This window comes from Dermochelys coriacea, chromosome 1 (genome assembly GCF_009764565.3).
Source record: "Dermochelys coriacea isolate rDerCor1 chromosome 1, rDerCor1.pri.v4, whole genome shotgun sequence".
Classification (NCBI taxonomy): Eukaryota; Metazoa; Chordata; order Testudines; family Dermochelyidae; genus Dermochelys; species Dermochelys coriacea.
The window spans coordinates 30,268,217-30,292,804 of record NC_050068.2 but is presented as its reverse complement, the minus strand read 5'-3'; the positions used below and the strand labels follow the sequence as shown (position 1 = coordinate 30,292,804).

Below are 24,588 nucleotides of genomic sequence, written 5' to 3'. Positions count from 1 at the left end.
CCAGTTCTCCGGCGGAGAGGGATGCGTGGCAGAAAGGTAAACGCCCAGATAGAGCAGCGGACCCGTGCTCCACCGGATGGCTTGAAGCGCGGGTGGGCGGGGGCTCGCCTGCCGCCAGTCCCCTACCACCAAGCCAGAGCTCTTGACCCAGTTGACCCGCGCAGAGGAGGCTGCTGAATAGATGGCCTGGCAAGCCTCCACTCGCACCAAGTCGCCCGGGTCCTGGACCATGAGGAGCATGTCATCAGCGTATGCCGACAGGACCAGCCGCAGCTCCGGCTCCCTCAGCACCAACCCTGTCAACCTCCTTCGGAGGAGACAGAGGAAGGGTTCGATCGCCAGAGCGTAGAGCTGGCCTGAGAGGGGGCACCCCTGCCGTACTCCTCGCCCGAAGTTGACCGGTTCGGTCAGGGTCCAGTTGAGTCTTACCAGACACTCTGCGGAAGCGTACAGCACCCGGAGAAAGTTCACAAATCTGGGTCCGAAGCCAAACGCCTGCAGAGTGCTCAGGAGATACCCGTGATCCATCCTGTCGAACGCCTTCTCTTGATCTAAGGACAGGAGGGCGAACGACAGACCATCCCTACACCCAAGTTCCAATAGGTCCCGGACCAGATATAGGTTGTCGAAGATACTGCGGCCCGGGACGGTGTAGGTCTGGTCTGGGTGGACCACGTCCGCCAGCACGGACCCTAGCCTCAGGGAGATGGCTTTTGCCACGATTTTGTAGTCCGTGCTGAGGAGCGAGACGGGACGCCAATTTCGTAAATCGCGGAGGTCCCCTTTCTTCGGCAATAAGGCGAGCACGGCTCGCCTGCACGAAAGAGGGAGGACCCCGCTCTGCAAAGACTCGGCCCAGACGGTGACTAGGTCTGGGCCCAGGACGTCCCAGAACACGCGGTAGAACTCCACGGTCAGCCCGTCCATGCCCGGAGATTTATTGGTGGGCATGCGACGGAGGGCTTCCGAGAACTCGGCCAGAGTGAGAGGCAGCTCTAGCCGGTCTCGGTCGCCCACGCTGACCGTCGGGAGCTCCTCCCACAGCACTCTGCAAGCGTTAGGATCGGTCGGCTCCGGGGAGAAAAGGCTTGCGTAGAAGGCTCTCGCCCTCTCGCACATCTCCACCGGATCCGTGAGGGGGGTGCCATCCTCAGTCAGTAGGCAGATGATATGTTTCTTAGCCCCCCTCTTTTTTTCCAGGGCATAGAAGAAGCGGGAGCCGCAATCCATCTCCCGAAGGAGACGGATGCGGGATCGAACAAAGGCACCCCGGGCCCGATGGTCCTCGAGGCTCCGGAGCTCCTCCCGCTTCTCCCGGCACGCTCCGCAGAGGGGTGGATCCTCGGGGCTGGCGGCCAGACGCCTCTCCAGCTCTAAGACCTCCCGTTCCAACTGCTCTATCGCTGCATCCCTCCGTCGGCTGGTGCCCCGGGTGTAGTCACGGCAGAAGAGCCGGGCGCGCACCTTCCCTACGTCCCACCACCGCCGTGCCGAGGGAAAGGCACGCCGCTGCCCTCGCCAGGCCAGCCAGAACTCCCGGAAGGACGCCACGAAGCCCGCATCCTCCAGCAAGCTGTTGTTAAAATGCCAATAGGCCGGCCCCGGCCTCTCCGCGCAGAGGGAGGCTGTCACGGTGGCTATGTGATGGTCAGAAAATGGGGCCGGCCGGATGCTGGAGGAGTGGGCTCGTGTAAGATGAAAGCGTGATAAATAAATGTGGTCCAACCGGGAGTGGCGCGACCGATGGGCCTCCACCCGGACAAAGGTGAACGTGGAAGCGTCATCCGGGTGGTGGTCGCGCCAGACGTCCACCAGGGAGTGGTGTTCGACTATCTCCTGGAGGACGGCCACGGCGGCCTGGCTCTTCTCGGTTCCCGAGTGGTCCCGTTCCTCAAGGGTGATGTTAAAGTCCCCTCCCAGGACCAGGCACTCCTGAGGATCCAAGGTGCCGAGGAAGGCGGATGCCTGCTGATAGAATTGCAGCCGCTCCGGGCTCGCTGCTGGGGCATAGATGTTGACGAGGTTGACTACGAGCCCCTCCATTTGGACCCGGAGGTGCAGCAGGCGACCCGGCACAGCCTCGGCGACCCCCAGCACCTCGGGCCGTAGGTCGGGGGAGAACAGGGTCGCCACTCCACCCGTATGAACTGTGAGGTGGCTAAAGTAGACCCTGTCCCCCCAATCCAGCCGCCAGCTGTCTTCGGCGGTCGGATCCGTATGGGTCTCCTGCAGGAAAACCACAGAGTACCTCCCCTCTCGAAGGAAGGAGAGCACCTGGGACCTGCGGAGACCCATCTTACAGCCACGGGTGTTCAATGTTGCGATGGTAAAGGGTGCCATGAGGAGGGCTGGGGGGGATCCTCGCCGGCAGGGATGCTCGTGGCTCCCGGCGGGCCGCGTAGCAGTCCGTGACCCACCCCGTAGGTGAGTAAGGAGTCACGGAAGTGGCGGACCCGCTGGTAGGCCGCGGCGCCCTGTCTCCCGGTCCTTTTCCCCTCCCCCATGAGGGCCCTTGCGGCCCGGAGGATTTGATTAAAGTCCCCCCATCGCTGGAGGGCAAGCTGGACTTTGTTGCGGGAGCCACGGACGTCTTCTAGGAACTCCCGCAACTCCTCTCGCAGCGCATGGGGGGCTGGGGTTATGGTCTGGTTGCTTCCCGATGGGGCCCTTGGTACAGCTCCCTGGCCCAGCGGGACGGGCAGACAGGGTGCGGACCCCCGACGGGGCTCTTGATGGGTTGACCTGAATGCTGGGGCGATAGGGGGCGGCGGAGGGAGGATAGCAGCCCCTGGTGGGTCGGGACGGGCAAACACAAAGGCCATTCCCTGGGAGTCATCTGTTGAAAAGGGGAAGGAGACTGTCCCAGGGGTGGCAATAATATCTCGGGAGGTGGGCGGGAGAAGGGCAGGGGCAGGGGTAGAGGTGAGAGTCTGGGTCGAGAGAGGGCTCTCACCGATGCCGGGCGCAAGCTGTCTGGTGGATTTGGCAGCCACGGCATCAGGAGGTGGACTTTCTTCTGTAGGGTCCTCTCCCGGAAAGGAGGTCGAATGCTCCTCACCAGCGAGGGATGCCCCTGGTGGCTCAGGTTCCAGCCGCGTGGCACTGGCCGTCGCCTCAACTGGCTCGGTGGCTCTCAGCAGGGTGCCTTCTGCAGCCGGGTTGATGGAGGAGTCCAGGGGCTCCTCGGAGGTGGAAGCAGAAGCAACGGTTAGGGGGAGGGAGTATGGGGAAAGGGGGGCTGGAAAGAAGTCGCCCAGATCGAGGCCCGCTGGCATAGGATCGTCCTCCCCTTGGGTGACTGGGGTCAGACCCAGGGCCTCGATCTCCTCATATATAGAGGGGAAATTGTTTTCCGCTACCCCGGGATTCTCCCCGCCGGCACCTGACGCGATGGTTACTTCGGGGCACACTGGGGTTTCAGATGGTGCCTCGGGGGTCTTGGAGGGGAGGGACTCCCGTGGAGGGGAGATACCGTCTTCCAGTGCTGCCACGTCTTCCCCAGCCGGCTCTGGTGGGTGGAACACACCCGTGGGTAGAGCGGAAGGCTCGGCATCGGTGCCCCCCTTCCTGGTCTTCCGGGGGGCCTCCGCGTCAGATGGGAGGAGCGGAGCTCGAGCCTTCCGCTTGCCCCGCTTCCCCTGGATTAGGGCCCAGCCCTCCATGGCATCATCTGGGGGCTGGCTAGCAGGGGTTGTGGCAGGGGGCAGAGGCGATGGCTCAGGGACTCGAGGGGGTAACGGTGGGGCAGCACAAGGGAGGGAAGATTCCCCTTGGGGCGGGCCCTCTCCCATACTTGGCGGTGTCCCTGTCGCACCCTCCTCCACAGGCCCCGCCAGATTGCAAGCAGCGGGGGCGGGGTTCTCCCGCTCGTCTGGGCATAGTGGGGGAGGTGCCCCTTGGGCCTGAGCGGGAGCAATGGTGGATTGTGAAGGAGGAGGGGCGGTTTCGGGTGCCGGGCAGCCAGGGGCGTCGGCAATGACGGGGCCGTTGCCCTGCCGGGGCTCGGGGGTTCTGAGTGCCCCTTCTTCCCGGGCCAGGGGGCAGTCCCTCCGGACGTGCCCCATCGCCCGGCAGAGGTAGCACCGGGCCTCCCCCGTGGAATAATGAACCCTGTAAGGGGTCCCCTGGTAGGGGACTAGGAATGACCCCTCGAGTGCCTCTCCGTTGCGCGCCGCTGGCGGCAGTTGAAGTTGCACTTGCCGGCGGAAGGAGAGGACGTGACGGAGGGCGGGGTCTTTGCAGCCCAACGGGAGAGGGCTGATGACAGAGATGGGCTTTCCCAAGGTAGAAAGGGCGGGTAACAGGGCGGCATTGGGCAGAAAGGGAGGGACGGAGGTCAGAACCAGGCGGACGCCCAGGTCCTCTAGTGGCTCTAAGGGGACGAACACGCCCCCCACCGCCAGGCCCTTCTCCACCGCCTCCTGGGCGGCGGCCTCCGATGCTAGGAAGAAGACGACCTTGCCATACATTTTGGAGGCCGCCACAATGGCCGTGGGCCCCACCACCCTCGCCAACGCCCGCACATAGGTTTCCACGTGGGGTGAGGCGGGCACCAGGAGGCAACGGACGCCGTGCTTCCTGGTCATGGTGGGAAAGGGGCCCCGGCCGCTATAGATGGTAGCGGAGGCGGTGGGCTGGAGAAATGATGTAGCGGCAGGCGGGGGGGCTGCCGCCACCTGGGCGTATGCTCTAGGGGCCGGGGGAGGGACACCTGCAGAGCTGGTGGAGGGAACAGCGGGGAGGGGCGCCCCAGCTGGAGATGGGGCCGGGGCATTGGGAGCAGCCCCTGCCATGGAGGGCCTGGTCTTTTTAGCGGGGCCCTTCCCCTTCTTCTTCCCCTGGCCCTTCCCACCGGCTGGGAGGACTCCCCCCAAATCTGAGGGGGTGATAGACGTGGCAGCAGTGGAGGTCACCCCGGTGCCCGTCGCTGCTGGTGCCCCAGCGGGGGCGATGGCAGATGGTTTGGCAGCGGACGTAGAAGCTTGGGGGGGTGACAGAGGGGCAGGCGGTGGAGGGGGAGCTCGGGCTACTGGAGAGGTCTCACCCGTCTCATCCCCCGCCATCATGAGCAAGGAGGAAAGGGGGACACCAAAAGGAGGAGGGGAGAGGGGAAGCAGGTCGACCACTCCTCCCCGCTAGGCTGCAGGCAGGGGAGGAGGGCGCCAAAAGGGGTGGGCTGGACGGGGGGCAATCAGGGGTTAGGGGTCAGTCACCGACACAAGGTGGAAATTCCGGCTCCTCTTGGTGCACTATGGGGGGGGGGATTCAACAACATCGAAGGTGCAGTGAAGAGGGTTGCAACTAAAAAGGGGAATTGCACAAGCGCATGGGAGGGGGCATGGGCACATGGAGCGAGGGGCTAAGCGGTCTGGGGGTAGAACAGGGAAACCAAGGGGCTAGCTTCAGAGGCTGGGGTGGGGCAAACAAACAAAGGCTGCAGAAGGAAATGGGTGGGGCAGGCAAACAAACTGAAGCTAGTAAGGGGGGCTGGAGCAAAAGAGGAGGCAAAGCAAGTAGCAAATGGGGCAGGTAGTAAAGGGCAAAGCTGGGGGGTAGGCAGTCCGGGGGGGCACATGTGCCCATGTGCACTTGCACAAGTCTTTTTTAGCTTGCTGCTGCTTCTGGCCCAAATGGTGGAAATAGGGCGTGGCAAGCCAAGCAAGCAGCTGAGTCCAGAGGCAGGAGCTGAGGCAGATGGTATACAGCCAGTGGGGGTGGTGGAGGGGGCAGTGGTCGTGGTAGTAGTGGTGGGGGTTGGGGGGACACACAGATGGATGGGGGGGCAGCTCCACGCCACACCCTGTGTCCCTGTAAACACAGTCAAAACCCCCACCACAAGAGCACAGTTTGAAAATTACTCAGTCTTAGGGCCCCCTCCACGGTGGTCTGCAAAGTCTCTAGGTGCTGCCCCACTGGCAGATGATTCTCTTCTTCTCCTCCTCGGGCTTCAGCAGCTCCAGGCAGCGGCCTCTGCAGCAGCAGCAGCTCCAGGAACTCCAGGTGGTGGTCCAGGCAGGCAGAAAGGACCCCTCTCAGGTGGTGGTGCTGGTGGTGGTATCCACAACAGCAGTGGCTGGGGTCCCTCACTCCTCCTCTCTGGGGAGTGGGCTAGCAGCCCCCTCCCCACCCCAGGGCTGCAGTTGGAGCAGTAGCAGCACCCAAGAGTGGGGGGGTCCAGCAGCCAAGTAGCAGAGAATGGGGGGTGTCTGGCCCAGCCAGGGGAGCAGCTGGAGCAGCAGGGAGAGCTTAGGGCTTAGCAGCAGCAGGAGTAGCAGCTTCCCACCTTCCTCCAAGCTAGAAGGCTATGGGAGAGCAGTCGAGGGGGAGAGAGAGAGATTCGCTCCAGGCTAAAGAAATCCCTGGTACCAGGGTAAGTGAAATGGAAGCTGCTCCAGGTCAACTAAGACACCTGGGGCCAATTAAGAACTTTCCAGAAGGCAGGGAGAAGGCTAGGTTGATTGGGACACCTGAAGTCAATCAGGGGCTGGCTGAAACTAGTTAAAAGCCTCCCAGTCTGTCAGGTGGGTGTGCATATTCAGGAGCTGTGGGAAGAAGTTGTGCTGTTGGAGAGGCTGAGTAGTACACACATCAGGCACAAGGAAGGAGGCCATCAGGTAAGGGTGAAGTGGAACTTGAGGAAGTGAGGGCTGCGGTGGGGGAAGTAGCCCAGGGAATTGTACATGTCATGTTTCTAAAAGGTCAGCTACCATAGCTGATACTATTAGGGTCCCTGGGCTGGAGCCTGGAGTAGAGGGTGGGCCTGGGCTCCCCCCTGCCCACCTTTGCCCCCTTTTTAATCACTGAGACTGGGAGACAACAGAGACTGTGCAAGGAAGGATAACTTCTCCTCACCTCCCTCGCTGGCTTATGATGAAAATGGCTCAGTAGACTGTGACCCTTGTCTCTAGAGAAAGAAGGGTTACGTGGAGGGTCACAGTGAGCCTCTGAGGCTAGCGAAATCTGCCAGGAAACACGGGACCCACGGAAGCAAGGACAGAGCTTTGTCACAGAACTTAAAGCAAATCTTTCACAAACTCTCAATATAGTTCCTTTCTGAAATCCAGAACCTGCTGTCCAACTTTTCCAAAACCTTCTCCCCCGTGTTCCCTGCCAGACCTTCCGCTTGACTTGGGTTTTGCAAAAATGACCTTTTCCACACCCAGCCTCGCCCTCTCTGACTGTGCAGGTTCCTTCTTACAGGAAGCACTTGGTCACATGACTCAGCCAGCCAGGACCAGTTCCCTGTTACAGTCCCCGAAGGTGACTTGGCCAAGGCCATAGAAGGAGGGAGTCATTGTGAGCGCCAGGATCAGAAAAACATGAACTCATATTTTTTTGTCATGAGCTTTGATCAATAGACTCATAGACTTTAAGGCCAGAAAGGACCATAACGATCATCTAGTCTGAAAACGCAGGCCACAGAACTACTCAGCTACCCACTCCTGTTACTACACACTCCTATACCTCTGGTTGAGTTACTGAAGGTCTCAAATCTTGATTTAAAGACTTAAGTTACAGAAAATCCACCATTTACTCTAGTTCATAACAGCAAGTGATCTGTGCTTGCAGAAGGAGAAAAAAACTTCCAGAGTCTCTGCCAAACTGATTTGTAAGAAATTCCTTCCAGATCCCAAATGTGACAATCAGAGAGACCCTGAGCATGTGGGTAAGACCCACCAGCTGGACACCTGGGAAATAATTCTCTGTAGTAACTCAGAGCCCTTTCCATCTCATGTCCCATCACCCACCATTGGAGATATTTGCTAATATCAGCCATGGATAGGCCACATTACATTATAGGGAAACATCATATCATCCCCTCCATCAACTTATCAAGCTCAGTCTTAAAACAAGTTAGGTATTTTTGCCTCCACTATTTCCCTTGGAAGACTGTCCCAGAACTTCACATCTCTGATGGCTAAAAACCTAATTTCAAGGTCTAATTTCAAGCCTAAATTTATTGATAGCTAGTTAATATCCCTTTGTTCTTGTGCCAGCATTGGCGCTTAACTCGTCTCCCTCCATAGTGTTTATCACTCTAAAGTATTTATAGAGAGCAATCATATCTCTCCTTACTCTTCATTTTGTAAGGCTAAACAAGCAGAGCTCCTTAAGTCTCCTCACATGAACTAGGTTCTCCATTCCACTGATCATCCTAGTAACCCTTCTCTGCATCAGTTCCCACCTGAATTCATCTTTCTTGGGAGGCTCAAAACTGTACACAGTATTTCAGACGAGGTCTCACCAGTGCCTTGTATAATGATAATAACATTTCCCCTATCTCTACTGGAAATACCTTGCATCATGCATCCTAGGATTGCATTAGCCTTTTTTTTAATGGCCACATCACGCTGGTGGCTTCAAATCATTCTGTGTTCGACCAGTTCTCCTTCTCTGTCACTTCCAACTGCTAAATTCCCAGCTTATAGCAAAAATTCCTGGTTTTAGTCCCTAAGTACATGATCTTGCACTTTGCACTATTAAATTTCATCCCATTTCTATTCAGTTTTGAAAGTCATCCAAAACTTCTTCACTGATATTTTGGTGCTTCTCTTTACTGGAAATACCTCCCACCTTTTGTAATTTGCAAATTTTATTAGCAAACTCTCATTTTTTGTGCCAAGATCATTAACGAAAAACATTAAGAAAAATTGGTCCCGAGACTGATCCTTGAAGAACTCCACTTGTAACCTCCAGCCTCACAGTTCACCTTTCAGCATGATCCATTATAGTCTCACCTTTAACCAGTTCCTTTTGATTCTCGTTATTAATCCCCATCTTCTCCAATTTAACTAATAATTTCCCATTTGGAACTGTATCAAATGCCTTACTGAAATCCAGGTAGATTAGATGTCCTGCATTTTATTTGTCTAGAAAATTAATTATCTTTTCAAAGAAAGAGATCAGGTTTATCTGCCTCAATCTACCTTTACAACCATGGTGAGCAACCTGCAGTTCGTGGACTGCAGGTTGCCCACTACTGCTTTACAAGGTCCAACTCTGCTTGGCTTTTGGCAGTTCTCAGTTTTTCCATACACTTTCTGATTTACAAGAGATGGATTTCCTTTTCCTATAGAGCCCATTTTTAATAAAGAAAAATGGAGATTATAGATGAGGATGCTATTTTGGTGAAGAATAAAGAATTATTGAAATGTTTAATTAAACATGCAGAGGTAATAATACAGGAAGGAAAATATGCCCTGCATGGCAGAAACTACAATACAGTGATTTATGCCTGTTTAACCTGGCAGTCCCTAGAGTAAGTGATGTTTAATGGGTTGTTCCAGACGAGCTAGCCACCTACATCTACTTTGAATGTCTGTGTACCACCAGAGGTCCTAGTAGCTTGGGGCTGACTTGAGCAGATCCTATCTCAGCATGATAGCATAGACCATTATCTGGAGTCCCACTGACTTCAATGGAAGTTTACACAGGCCTGAGGGTCTGCATTAGCACTATATGAGACATAAATGGAATCTTATTTTTTTTATATTGATGATGCTGTAATATAACACATGACTTATGCAGCTTAACAAAGCTGTATTGTGTGAGATGCTGAACGCAAGTACCAATGTTATAAGCACCCTCAACTCCCACTACAATCCAGAGGCACTCAGCACTTTTTAGAATTTAGACCTGAATTAGCACCAGACAGTAAATATGTCCACCTATATATATACACACATTACATTGTGCAATTAAACACAAACAAAACACATTCTGTGAGCTTTTGTTATTTTGGGAAGGGAGAGGAGAGGGAAAGTCATGAAATATTCAGGTCAAGTATTTACTAGACAAATCTTTTGACAGATAATTAGCAGACTGCATAAAAGACATACTACCCATGGCAGTAGCATGTGTTTGTAAAATCAATATTTCAGTGTAGCTCCAATTCCATTACTTTATGTGGACTAATTCTCTATAAATTATCCCATCCTCACCTCTTTTCATTGTTCCTTTTCCCTGATGAGTTGGGAAACCATTTTCATTTGCCCCAAAAATTTACTTTACCAAACAGGTGCTAAGCATAGGTATTCTGGAGACTTGCAAACCATACAACCCAGTGTTATATCTCACACAAACCATACATTCCCTCTCCTAAAAATAGAATTGAACATTTTCAATGCTTTGATGTACACAGGACCAAATCCTGTTTCTAATGATCACATGAGTATTCCCACTGAAGTCAATGGGATCAAGGCAGATAGTGTTTGGCTCAAAGCACAGTGATGATATGGGAAATTTATTGACAGCCAAACTCTTCTTTCAATTAAACCAGTGCAAATCTGGACTAAATACACTGACACCAATGGTGTTAGCCTTGATTTATGTAGATATAATAGAGCAGAATATGGCCCTTGTATTTGAAATTGTACAGCATTTTCTGGAAACTTCAAATGCAGCGAGGGAACTAAGCAGCAGCTGCAGTAATACTGAGATAAAATGAGAAGCAATTTATGTCTCTTCTTTACAGTAATAATTAAAACAAAAGGAAAAAACAAAGTGAAAACGTGGACTTGAAATAACTGCATTATGCTATCACTTATCAAAGGTTTTATACTCCCTAGGTTTCTATTTTCTAGTTTTGAGGATATTTTCTGATGTTTTTACCATTCAAGATACATTATTGCTCCCAATCAGTCTCTGAATCTGCAAAGATACACTTAACAACCCCTTTTTACTATTTGTAAACACATTTTAAATAACTCTTCAAAGTTTCTAAAGCATTATAAAGGCAGTTAATGAAATGATGCATGATCCTTTCCCTGCTAAAACTTTTTTTTATCTCCTCAGATAGAATTTTAAAGTGTTTTTATAAGCCAGCTTGAAGTGAAATTGAATTGTATGGAATGACTGATTGTCAAAGACATCTGAACAAATGAGGTGTTCATTTTATTCAGAACCCATTCAAGGATTTCTTGATATTTTTATTTAATTTGCTTCATATCAAGGGGCAAAGTTTCCCTTTGAGACACATCACTAAAGAAATAAAAGATTAATAAAAGCCAAGTAAGTTCCTACATTCTTGCAGAGTTTGACATAAAGCCTTAATATTATTCTGCTTCCCCCTCATAGATAAATACACAGGAACTTTATGATGGGAGTGTTCTTGTCATAAGCTGCCCAGTCCCTTTAGCATTGCCTATAAATTGAAAACCTAGAACAATTAGTGTAGGAAACTACACCAGGAAAGAAAAAAAAGATACCTAAAACAAATCCAGCCTACATAATTGTTCCCAATAAATTCCTGATAAATGTGCTGACTACGGAAGTGGACTAACCCTGGTTTATCACAGAACTAAATAACTGGCTGGCTTGCCAAGCATCAGACCTCAGAAAACTGTGCACTTTTTGGGCCTCAGTAAACACTTGACAAGGCAGAAATGAATCATTTCCTTATGGGAACCAATATAAGCCATATTCAGAGCCACAGTGCCACAATTAGCTACATAAAGATAAAGAAATATTTAGATACCTGGGCATTTGTTTTATTACTATCTTTAATTTCTTTGCTTGTTACATTTATTCTTCAGCCCTATCCTTCTCCACACACTACTAATAATTAGTTTTCTTTAATGAGCAACGTTTTGCAGGGGCAACATTGTTCTGTATTATTGAGTGACAATGTATCAATGTTATTTTACTTCAAGTTCTGTCACCATCATTCACTTAAAGCAATATTTGTTAATAGGTCAAAGAGAATATAATCTAAAGCCATTTAGGCTAAAAGAAAATGAACTATTCTACAAATGGATAGCTTTAACGATAATCTTGGGGATAATTCATGGGGAAAAGTCTTGCAAAAGGTCAGAGTTCTGTGACACTATTTATATGGCTACATTGTATGGAAACCTGACAATAAAGGAAAGTATAACATTCCTCAGATATGGAGATGTGGTAGCCCACTCACAAACATTACCTGAAAAACCCTGCAAGATATGTTTGCAGAAATTGCAGAGTATGCTGGAAACATCTATTACCATTAGAACTGGCTGGAAAACTGTTTTCCCATCCTGCGAAAATTATCAAGATTTCCAAAATTTTCCTGTGCGGCATCAGGATGAACCTGAGTCCTTTCAAAGTTTTTTTTGTGAACACATTTTAAATAACACACAGAGAGAAACAACAGAATAGTCAATGTCCCTGCTTTGTCTCATTCACAGGGACTTGAATTTTAGTTTCCCATGTTGCATGTAAGCATGCTAACCACCATAGGCACCGACTCTGTGGGTGCTCTCCTCCCCACCACCCTGCCTCACCTCACCTCCTCCCATGAGCATGCCGCATCCCTGCTCCTCTGCCTCCCTACCAGTGCTTGCCACTGCAAAACAGTTATTTTGTGGCATAACAAGCTCCAGGAGGGAGGAGGGAGAACACAGCACACTCAGGGGCAGAGGTGGGGAAGAGGCAGGGCCGGGGTGGGGATTTGGGGAGGCAGTCCAATCGGGGTAGGAAGGGGGCAGAGTTGGGATAGGGACTTTGGGAAGAGGTTAGAATGGGGGCGGGGCAGTGATGGGAGGGGGCAGGGCAGGGGTGGAGTTGGGGCAGGGCCGGGGGTCAAGCACTCCCTGGCGCCAGCCGAAGTTGGCGCCTATGCTAACTACTGGGCTACTAGCTATTTTAACATAAGGAGGTCTCTCTCAAGCTCTCTTTTTGGAGTTGTTCCACTTTATATGGTGTGACAAAGTTCCTCCTCTACCTTGGTGGGTCTTGCGCTTATTGGCGGATTTGCTTGCCTTGGAGCTTCACGGCAGCCCTCAGCTTGGCCGATTTTCTGAACAAACAGTCCAGGTCGACTCCTCCTGTGTCTGACCAGGAGTTGGGAGGATTTGGGGGGAACCCGGGCCCACCCTCTACTCCGGGTTCCAACCCAGGGCCCTGTGGAATGCAGCTGTCTAGAATGTCTCCTGGAATAGCTGTGTGACAGCTACATCTCCCTGGGCTACTACCCCATGGCCTCCTTCCAACACCTTCTTTATCACCATAGGACCTTCCTCCTGGTGTCTGATAATGCTTGTACTCCTCAGTCCTCCAACAATGCACGTTCTCACTCTCAGCTCCTAGCGTCTTTTGTTCCCAGTTCCTCACACGCGCACCACAAACTGAAGTGAGCTCCTTTTTTAAACCCAGGTGCCCTGATTAGCCTGCCTTAATTGATTCTAGCAGCTTCTTGATTGGCTGCAGGTGTTCTAATCAGCCTGTCTGTCTTAATTGTCTCCAGAAGGTTCCTGATTGTTCTGGAAACTTCCCTGTTACCTTACCCAGGGAAAAGGGACCTACTTAACCTGGGGCTAATATATTTGCCTTCTATTACTCTTCTATAGCTATCTGGCCTGACCCTGTCACAATGGCTAATTAAATATTCATTGGAGCAGGGACACAAAATTGGGTCTCCCATGTGAGTGACCTAACCGCTTGGACTACAGAATCAGTCTCTCTCTCTTTGATGCTTCCTCTCTCTCATTCCTGTGAAAAAGTTGCTGATGTAAATGACTACCCTAGACCTTTAAGCGGGGTGATGGTGGTGTTTGGCTGGCTGAAGGGAACAGTGCTGAATGGTTGGGCGGAGGTGGGGTGGGGGAGGAGAGGAAAACTACTGCAAAAAGGGGTCAGTATGGTCGCTGATTCATCCCCTGGGAATGCAGGGTTTAAAGGGGCCAACTCTGCATCTGAAGCCTCCCTTTTTTACACAAACCAAGGCTGGGCGTTTGCATCCCAGTGGTTCAGGGTGGATTCACGTCATCCCATCATGGTTTACATGCTCAGGGATCTCGTGAAAATCCTTATGTCAGAGTGGACAGGAGGCAGCCTTGCTTGGGGCAGCATTCTTGATAGCAATATTTGGTGCTTTCAGGATCAGTGAGCTAGCACCTGGGGCTGGTAGGGACTCTACGGGAAGGGCTTTGGAACTGCGTGATATACAGTGTCATGAGCATTCAGTGATATTACACTTGCAGAGGTCAAAGATGAATCAAGTAGGCTGGGGTGAACCTGTTATCCTCTGGGAGGATGGTGAGCTGGGGGTCTGCCCCATTCAGATTTTGAAGGCCTACAGAGTGATAGAGCCAAAGATGGAAGGCTCCCTTTTTTATGCACAGTGACAGCATATCAATTTGTTACAGTGTTGAGATGGGGGCTGATGAGGTTGGGGGCGGCCTGTCATTCAGAATCGGGGCAGCATTAATTTATTGTAATCTCATTTCAGATGTTGGATGACTGGCCATGCAGACAGTTGTGTGGATCTGTGCGTACAGTGTTGTCTTTTGGACGTGTTGGCACTCGTCCAGGTAGCCTGAGGGTTTGCAGCTGGGATTTGATGGTGAAACAGTTCTCGGTTGGCATGCAAGGAGGAGCATGCTATGGGATCAACTTATATCGCTGCAGTATGCTGTGTGGGCCTGTCAGCAGCCACCAGATAAAACTGTGGTGCATCTTGGGGAAAACAATTTGGAAACGCTAAAAGGGGTGGAACTAATGCTCAGAGCACAGAGGGACTCAGGGCTGATCCTTGAACTTTTTCCAGGAGTTAACATTGTTTGGTCAGACATGCTTCAGCGAGGACATGGTGGACAAGGCAAGGAGGTATGTGAGCAGGGAGATGGCCAAATTTCATGGGACCATAAGGGCAGTAATTTCACATCCTGGCATAACATAGGGGTAGCAGAGTTGTTTCGTAAGGATGGGGTTCACCTGTCTGACTTAGTTGCTGTCATGTTTTTTAACTGCTATAAAAGACAGCATTAGGAGATGTCTGGGAATTCGACTGGGTGTGGGGAGGACGCAGCCAAGCTAATTGCTGGTGCCTCCTTGTGGCGGATGTCCAGTGCAGGTACTCCATAGGAAAGGTATACAGTGACTGGATAAAGGGCTCGGAAAGGACTTAAAAAGTGGTGTTCCTTAAAGGAAAAATGGGGCGCAGTTGGGGACTCCTATGATTGGTACAGCAGGGAGCCAACCCCCCATTCTTATAGCCCACCTTAACCCTCATAGGAGGTGGGGGTTGGATGGTAAGGTCCCAGCAATGGATTTGCTGGAGGGACCAGGAGAGAAAAAGAGGTAAAAGTAAAAGAGCTGGTAAAAGTCCCCTGGGTAATTATGGAATAAACATCAGGTTTCCTGCACTGTACACTGTTATCTGCCAGGTCACCCCAGACATCTAATAATAAAGTTGCAGCTGATTAAACCCATGACAAATGTCCCCTGTCCTTCTTTTGGCATAGCCAGACAAAATGTTTTGTCAGAAAATTCCTAACCAGCTCTAAGTACAATAAATGGACTCTGCATTGAGACACCTGCATAACCAGGTAGGAATTTCTGGCAATTTTTTAGCTCAGTCATTGTAGCAAATAAGTTTCTTCACAAAATCTAAATAGATGCAAAACAAGACGTGGATGCCTAGTAATGATGCATGTGTATATCAAACGGCACTGGAGAATTTGTTTAGGAGAAGTTCATATCTGTTCAGAGAAGCCTGCCGCCCTCCCCCACCCCAATACTGCTGCAAGGTTCAGAAGCTCATGTAATAAAAGCTTTGTGACAGCCAGCCATGAAATTCAAAGTTGCTTGAGGCTGGTATATATTGCATACTTGACATTTAAGAATATTCATGCATTTTTCCTTCAAGGATTTTGGGGTTTTGCTTGATTATTCCCTTTATCCTGGTTTCCCTACTCCACTTTTTAGGTTGTACTATATATCCCCTAACCGTGCACCCAATACTGTAACATTGCTGATGATTCACATGTTTGATTTCGGTATATCTTACATACAAATGAAACACAGATAGGTAGTGGTAGAGGTGTGCGTGTGTGTGCGTGTGTGTGCGTGTGTGTGAGAGAGAGAAATTACATTGTGATTTTTTTAAAAAAAAATGGTGCAATAAAATCCATGACAAGTGCTTCCTTTTTAATCTATTGAAATTTAGCATTTTTTTTTTCATTTACAAAGGTTTAATACTTAAAAGATCAGACCTTCTGGGTTAACGATTTGAAGTTCACCTAAATAAGTATTGGTAATAGGCCATGCAACAAAGTATGTAACTTTTTGTTATGTATGATATTTGCTGTGTAACCATGAAAAGTTTTAACTGAGTTATAATGAAAAGATCAACTTTATTCCATTCTAAATTTTATTTTTTTGTTAGTTACTATATTTAATCAAGTCATCTTTCTGAAAGCCCACTCTTTGTAATGGTCTTACAGTACAGAGATGTTTTTAGTGTAAGACATAGTGAGCCCCCACTATGCATAGTATTTAATGACTTGCTTCAAAATGCTTATTTGTGGTTGTACGTGAAGGGATGAATCAAAGTGTGGTTAGCTGCTCAAATGCATTCCTGAAGAATTAGAAAGCAGACTGAAATGTAGGATACCTTAGAAGGAAGACAATACTGACAATTAAAGATATGTTATATCTGCTTCATTTAAAATAAAAAACACTAGGTAAAATTGCATTTTGATTATTTTAAAATAATAAAATAAAAACATAATATAATAAATGTTGAATATTTAACTCCAAAACAGTTAAAAACATATTATAGATTTTAGGTCAACCTCTAAAATATATACAACTCTTTCAAGATTACATAAAGAGCCATCATTTACACAAGAATGTGACTTACTTTCACAATTTCTTTACCTTCTATTTTATTTAGAGTGATATTGCCATACAAGGCATAATACTGGAACCCGACTTCTCCAAATTTACAGATATATGGGTAAAATTTTCAAAAGTGCCTAAGTGACTTCAGAAATCAAGTCCCATTTTCTAAAATGACTTAGGCATTTAGGACCAGAATGATGCCTAATGATGCAGATAGGCAACTTCTGGGAATTTCAAAAGTGACGAAGGCTTTGTCTACACTAGCACTTTTGTTGGCAAAACTTTTGTCGGTTGGGGTGTGAAAAATGCACACACCAGACAACAAGTTTCACAGCCAAAAAGGCTGGTGTGGACAGCGCTCTGTTGGCAGGAGACACTTTGCTGCCGACATAGCTACCACCATTCATTGGGGGTGGTTTAATTATTCCAGTGGAAGAGCTCTCTCCCATCAGCATAGAGTGGCTAAAGAAGAGACTTTACAGTGACACAGCTGCAGCTATACAGCTGTGCCGCTGTAAGGTTTGTAGTGTAGACATAGCCTAAGTGTCTAACTCCCATTAAAATAAATGGAAGTTAGATGACTGGGTGCCTTTGAAAATCCCGCTAAGCACTTGTCTTAATCTTTAAGTGCCTGAATACCGTTTAAAAACTGGTCCTTAAATATCCTAAGTCCTATTGACTTTCAATGAGACTTAGACTCCTAAGTCATTTAACTACTTTTTAAAATTTTACTGATAGATAATTATTTTCAAGAAACACACCTAAATAAGTGACCCCATTGGGAGATGATGGATGATAAGCACCCCTGAAAATTAGGTACTTACTTAGCTGCCTAAATACAGATAATGGTGCCCAAATTTAGGCATTCAGGCTTGAATATAAGGGCCACCACATTTTTTGTTTACTGAAGTAAATGCATGCCTATGTATTGAACACAAACCATCTATGTTTTATTCTGTGATTCTGTATAGCCCAGGATATTTTCATTTTCACATTTTTTGCTGTGATGGAGTGGGAATGTCTTACTTACCATCATTCCGTAGGGTAAGTGGTGTTGGAGGACTCAGAACTCTGGCATTTGTCACTGTGTTTTTTACTAGGCAGATATAGCTGCCAACATCAGATGTTTGCACCTTGGAGATGTAGAGATTTCCTGTCTCCTGGGAGATGAAACGTCGGCTATCTTCTGCCACGAAAGATGGGAATTCGTTAAATACCCAACTGTAGATGATCTCTGAAAAAAACACAAAAATAAAGCATTGTTTATGGAAAAATACAGTGAGTGTTAGGAATGAACAAACTCAGAATGTTTGTTTTGAATAATTCCACGAAGTCTGGAACTGAAGCTTTTTCAAACCTCAAACCTGGAACTCTTAAGACCTTTTTTGCTAAGATTTTTGCTAAATTCTAGTTTAAGAAATGACATCAAAGATGGCCAATAGTTTGACTGGACTCCCCCATGAGATGTCTTCAATTCACAGAGAGAAAAATCATTAAATTCCTCAACAGGGTTCACAAAAATTCAGAAAAAAATATCACATTGGTCCCAGTCTGCATCCTATCAGTCAAGCTAGAACTAATACAAGAATATTAATTAATTACTTAATTAATTCTTTTAAATTTGTAGTAAACTACAGTAAAAGAGCTCACAGGGCTGGCTGAAATTTTTCCATGGAAACTGTTCGTTGACTAAACTAATTAATTTTGAATTTAAAAAAGCAAACAAAATTAGAAATATTTTGACTGAAAACCAAAATATTTCAGTTTGAATATGCGCTGCAGTGCCTCATGGGAGATGTAATTTGGTCACCCCATTCTCCTATTCTCCTCCTTAGTTTGGGCTCACTGACTGGAGCACATCTCCCATGGTACATTGTAGCCAGGGACTCCCTGTGATGCACTGCTTCCCTTCTCCAAGAGAAGTGACCATTGTGCATCTTGGGAGAGGTAGTCTGTCCGTGGACCCCAACCTATAGAGAACGGGAACATGAAGAACACAAACTATACACCTATGAGACCTTGTAGCAGCATTTCCAAATCAAAATGTTTCTTTGGTAATTTTTGTTCTTGTTTTAATTTTCATGGAAAAAACAACATTTTCTGTACCCATTTTCCAATTAGCTCTACATCAAATTCTCTAGAAGCCTGTCCCATATTATAAAAAGTACATTAATAGATAAGCATAATAATAAAAATAGTCTCTCTGCACTGTATTTACTATTGTAAGGGGTGAATGTATCATGAAATGGGGATCAAATCCTCTAAAACTTCAGGCTACCCCTGGAGAGACTTCCCCTTCCCCTAAAACCTTTCTCACATTTTTTTTTCTCCTCTCTCTAGATTGAGCTTTCCATTTCTCCCACACCTGAGTAACATTCTCAAGACTCCAATGTCATGAACTCTTGAGTCCTAATGTACTTTATGGTACACCACTATCTTGCAAGATTAGTATCCAAAAGTTGGCCCAGACCACCCCAGCTGTCCTCAGATGTGACCTGCACTTCCACTTGGTCTCCTGCCCCTGTTTTACTGAGAGGTTTCAGAGTAGCAGCCATGTTAGTCTGTATTCGCAAAAAGAAAAGGAGTACTTGTGGCACCTTAAAGACTAACAAATTTATTAGAGCATAAGCTTTCGAAAGCTTATGCTCTAATAAATTTGTTAGTCTCTAAGGTGCCACAAGTACTCCTTTTCTGTTTTACTGAGGAATCTGGGAACTCTTCCAACCATGGGGCTCAAATCCCAAGGGGACAAGAATCCTGCCTTAATCTGTTCCTATATAATTTGGTTCCTGGCAAAACCTGGCAGCTCAGAGGTCCCTGAAAATGATAAAGAAAAAGTGTTAATCAAATTTTAAGGGTGGACTTCTTAATCTTATCTTCTTATTCATCCCAAGAAAATGTGTGATTTTCTCTTTAGACACCAAACAATCAATTGTAGGGGAAAAATATATCAGGTGTTACAGAGAGAATTTTTTTAAGGTTGCCAACAATCCAGGATGGTCCTGGAGTCTCCAGGAATCAAAAATTAATCTTTAATTAAAGATTATGTTGTGATGAAATCTCCAGGAATACATCTAACCAAAAAATTGGCAGCCCTAGAATGTTTATAGATATATATTGTGGTGATTCAGGGAATCTGTCTATGTACAATTTACAAATTCTGGTGGATACTGGGGACTCTTTATATGTATTCGTGCCAGACTGCAAACATTTAAAATGTAAAGCCTGTTTGTGTTCTTGTCTTTTGCCACCATATTGAGCTAAAACCCAGTGCTAGCAAAGTGCTAACTGTGCTAACAAAAGAGTACAATTAAACTTTGATGATCATCCATTTAAACATAGCACACTTGGACAAAGAGATAGCTGCTGTGCTGGGCAAACCTGTTTTCCAAGTCTGAACTCCAGGGAGTGTTGGGGGGGGGGAAGCAACAGGTCATCATTGGTTGGGGCAGTCTGATCATTTTATCAGGGAGTCACATGACAAGGGGGAACTCAGTGGGACTCACAGAGACAAAGGAGGCTTGGGCAGGAGAGAGGAACAGAAGGACGTGCTATGGTAGCAAAGTGGTCCTTTTTAGCAGCAGGACTGGCCTCCCTGTAGAGGAGAGAGAGGGAGAGAGAGAAGCTGCATGTATATTAGCTTCCACTATCACCTGTCCCTGAAGAGGGGAACTGTAAATCCAGAGCACTCACAAGGTTGAAGCTCTGGGAGAGGGTTAAACTACAAGAGAGTCTGATGCTCAACACAGGTCCAGAGGTTTATGGGAGTTGGGATGCAAGGTCCTATTTATGCAAAGAAGTAACAGATAGAGAGCCTGTACTATGAAGTGTGCTAGGCAGGCCAAGGAAAGAGATAGTGCTGCAGCCTACTCAGACCAAGGGAAGTTTAAAATCGCACAGGACCAGTGTGTGAGGCCAAAACACAGTATTCAGGTGAGTGTCCACCTGGGGGAGCTTTTACAGAGCCGTCTCTCTCTCTCTCTCTCTCTCTCACACACACACACACACACACACACACACACACACATTAAATAAAAGGGGTCCTGCATAAGTAAAACTCTCACTGAAGTCAATGGGATTCTCACTCATTAAGTCTCTTCCACATTTGCTTTTGGATTCTGCCAGTTCTGACTTAGAAGACATAAATTCTTCTCTATTTTTATCCATGATATTTCTTTCCTCTCTTCCATTATATCATCCTATCGTCCCACTTCTTTGATTATTCTTCCCTGCTGAACTTGACACGCCAATATCACTTCTAGGGCATTTTCTAGCTGCCGTCTTCCTCAGGACAGTCTTGTCAGGATTGACTCTAAATACAGAAATGTCAAGGCTATCTCAGTAATATAAAGTCACTGCCTCTGCTCCAAGATATAAACTGCTTCACTGTCCAAGTTTTCAGCCACAAATTGCCTGAGCTACAGTTTTCAGACATAGCAGAAATATGAAGTCAGTAATCAACATGTAACAATCTAGTCCTATCACAGGTTTTTTCCACTGTGCTAAAAATGTCTCATTGCCCATGAATGTATTAAGGAGGAGGTTGGAGAATGGGTTGGTCAACAGCTTTAGAAGATCCACCCTAAAATTTAAAAAGGTAAACATTTTCCTTGAGCCTTTCCTTCTAAAGATAAGTGAGAAAGTAGTATAGCTATGAATCCCACACACTGTTCTGCTGTGCCAAAAGTGTGAGATGTTTTACTATATTAGCTAAATTTATACCATTGCCAGGTATGCACTACTGAATTCAGCTATGTGGAGAAATCCCAGTTATTAGGTAGGATGGAGCCCTACCTTGGAGGAAAGGGAGTCATGGTCTCCCTGGAAATGGAAAAGCAGGATGGCCAGTCAATCAACCAAATACATGTACGCCATTTTGGAATAAAACTTGAAGAAGGGGAACGCAGCCACAGAGTAAGATGGAAATTGTGATATTGAGATGAAGGACAAAATGTGAATTGTTGGAGCCTCTCATCACTTAACAGACAAAGGACCGGGAGGGGATGAGTGTGGATAGTATTACTTTGCAAACCTAGACCTGGAGGCACACATTACAGATCCCTTTTTAAAAAAAAAAACAACTCCACTTGCCCATGGCTGGCTATGCCTATGATGTCAAACATTTGACAATATACCAAAACTTATGATACCAACAGGATATGAAATGGAACCAGAGTATGCCAAAAGTGCTATACTTTGTTTTCTTGATATATACATAGTTCATTAAAAATGTTAAAGTAATTTAGGTTGCAAAGTCAAAGTCATGCACATGAAAGGTTGGGATCCCTGGACAGACTAACTCTCCCAAGATGCACAGTGGTTACCTCTCTTGAAGAAGGGAAACAGTGCATCACAGTATCATCTGCCTAATGGCCTAATTAGTCTCTTAGTGCTCCTCAACCCATCAATTAGCAGTTCTTCTTAATGGGGTCTGCTCTGGATAATTAGAGTTGCAGTGACTAGAGTGCTGCCTGTATAATCTTATTTTTGTCTCCTTGTATGTCTAATGTGCACTTATAAGACAGATGTCCTGGAGAAAAAATAACAAGTGATCATGTAAAAAGAAAAGGAGTACTTGTGGCACCTTAGAGACTAACAAATTTATTAGAGCATAAGCTTTCGTGAGCTACGGCTCACTTCATCGGATGCATTTGGTGGAAAAAACAGAGGAGAGATTTATATACACACACACAGAGAACATGAAACAATGGGTTTATCATACACACTGTAAGGAGAGTGATCACTTAAGATAAGCCATCACCAACAGCAGGGAGGGGGAAGGAGGAAAACCTTTCATGGTGACAAGCAGGTAGGCTAATTCCAGCAGTTAACAAGAATATCAGAGGAACAGTGGGGGGTGGGGTGGGAGGGAGAAATACCATGGGGAAATAGTTTTACTTTGTGTAATGACTCCATGGTATCAGCATATATATGCACCAGGGGGTCCGAATTAAAGTTGCATAGGTAGCCATAGCTCTGGATTTCCTAACTTTTGATTGTTTGACTTTGCAACCATAACACTTCTTTATCCTTGATTTTTTGGAAATAATTTCCTAGATTTTTTTAAAAGGAAAAGTAAAAACAGATTTTGTTGCATGCAGTTGTAAGAAACCCACCATCATGAATCATCAGTGGGGTGCGGATCCTGAGCCTTTAATACTTCAGCCCAGAATTCTACCACTTGAAATGCAAGACTAAAGATATAAGATAACAGCAAGAGCCGACTGTTATCCAGAGGGGGAAAATGGGCTGAACACATTGGTTTTTCACTTAAAATCCTTATTCATCTCTAATGTAGTTCTAAGGGGCTATATAGGACTCTGAGGTACCCTGGATTCAGAGAGAGCTGTCAGAATGTTCGGAAATTCCTTCCTCTTGCAATATATCTCAGGGAAAATACTAATAAACCCAAAATATTTCTCTCTGAAAATTTCATTGCCACATGTTACTATGATGCCTTTTTCTGATTCCAGTGATTCATGGCAACATAAAAAGCCATAAACTGTATGATGAAACATTCAATTTCAAGGAAAATGCACAGGTTTTAATTGAAAACACCTGTTACCAGTTCAAATGGAAAGCAATCAGTCTCAGTTAACTGTTACGGGTTAAAGGCATTCATACCAACTGTAAAGTAGCCATCACTATGGCTCACTGTCTACCCACATAGAACAGAATCTACTTAATCAGCACCCTGACAGCACACCCACTTAATTATTAATTTATTAATTAGAGTGCTTGCCAGGGAACAGATGGAAGACAATCCATTTCAGTGACTCTAAGCAAATGGAACGTTTAGACTTACCGGACATTCCTGGCATTCTGTCTGTAAGGACTTTTTGAGTATGTTACTTGTAAAATTATGTTTGTTAACAAAAAAAAATGAGTGATGTGTAAGCTAAAGAGGATCTTGGGGATAATGGTAGCATGACAAATGGGAAGGAGGATATAGAGGTAGATCTTACCATATCAGAGGTAGAAGCGAAACTGAAACAGCTTAATGGGACTAAATCGGGGGGCCCAGATAATCTTCATCCAAGAATATTAAAGGAATTGGCACCTGAAATTGCAAGCCCATTAGCAAGAATTTTTAATGAATCTGTAAACTCAGGAATAGTACCGAATGATTGGAGAATTGCTAATATAGTTCCTATTTTTAAGAAAGGAAAAAAAAAGTGATCTGGATAACTACAGGCCAGTTAGTTTGACATCTGTAGTATGCAAGGTCCTGGAAAAAATTTTGAAGGAGAAATTAGTTAAGGACATTGAAGTCAATGGTAAATGGGACAAAATACAACATGGTTTTACAAAAGGTAGATTGTGCCAAACCAACCTGATCTCCTTTTTTGAAAAAGTAACAGATTTTTTAGATAAAGGAAATGCAGTGGATCTAATTTACCTAGATTTCAGTAAGGCATTTGATATCGTGCCACATGGGGAATAATTAGTTAAATTAGAGAAGATGGGGATGAATATGAACATCAAAAGGTGGACAAGGAATTGGATAAAGGGGAGACTGCAACGGGTCCTACTGAAAGGCAAACTGTCATGTTGGAGGGAGGTTACCAGTGGAGTTCCTCAGGGATCAGTTTTGGGACCAATCTTATTTAAACTTTTTATTACTGACCTTGGCACAAAAAGTGGGAGTGTGCTAATAAAGTTTGCAGATGATACAAAGCTGGGAGGTATTGCCAATTCGGAGAAGGATCGGGATATTATACAGGAGGATCTGGATGACCTTGTAAACTGGAGTAATAGTAATAGGATGAAATTTAATAGTGAGAAGTGTAAGGTTATGCATTTAGGGATTAATAACAAGAATTTTAGTTATAAGTTGGGGACGCATCAATTAGAAGTAACGGAAGAGGAGAAGGACCTTGGAGTATTGGTTGATCATAGGATGACTATGAGCTGCCAATGTGATATGGTTGTGAAAAAAGCTAATGCGGTTTTGGGATGCATCAGGAGAGGCATTTCCAGTAGGGA

At 46.7% G+C, this 24,588-nt stretch overlaps 1 protein-coding gene across 2 annotated transcripts in view; it reads right to left on the bottom strand.

The window, feature by feature from the left end:
- CNTN5 (contactin 5) overlaps window positions 1–24,588 on the bottom strand; it is a 1,042,858-nt gene that overhangs the window by 264,431 nt on the left and 753,839 nt on the right. For both annotated transcript variants that reach the window (XM_038372749.2, XM_038372738.2), the window contains one exon: window positions 17,633–17,836. In XM_038372749.2, the coding sequence (XP_038228677.1) occupies window positions 17,633–17,836 (204 nt within the window). The remainder of the gene's footprint in view (window positions 1–17,632; window positions 17,837–24,588) is intronic.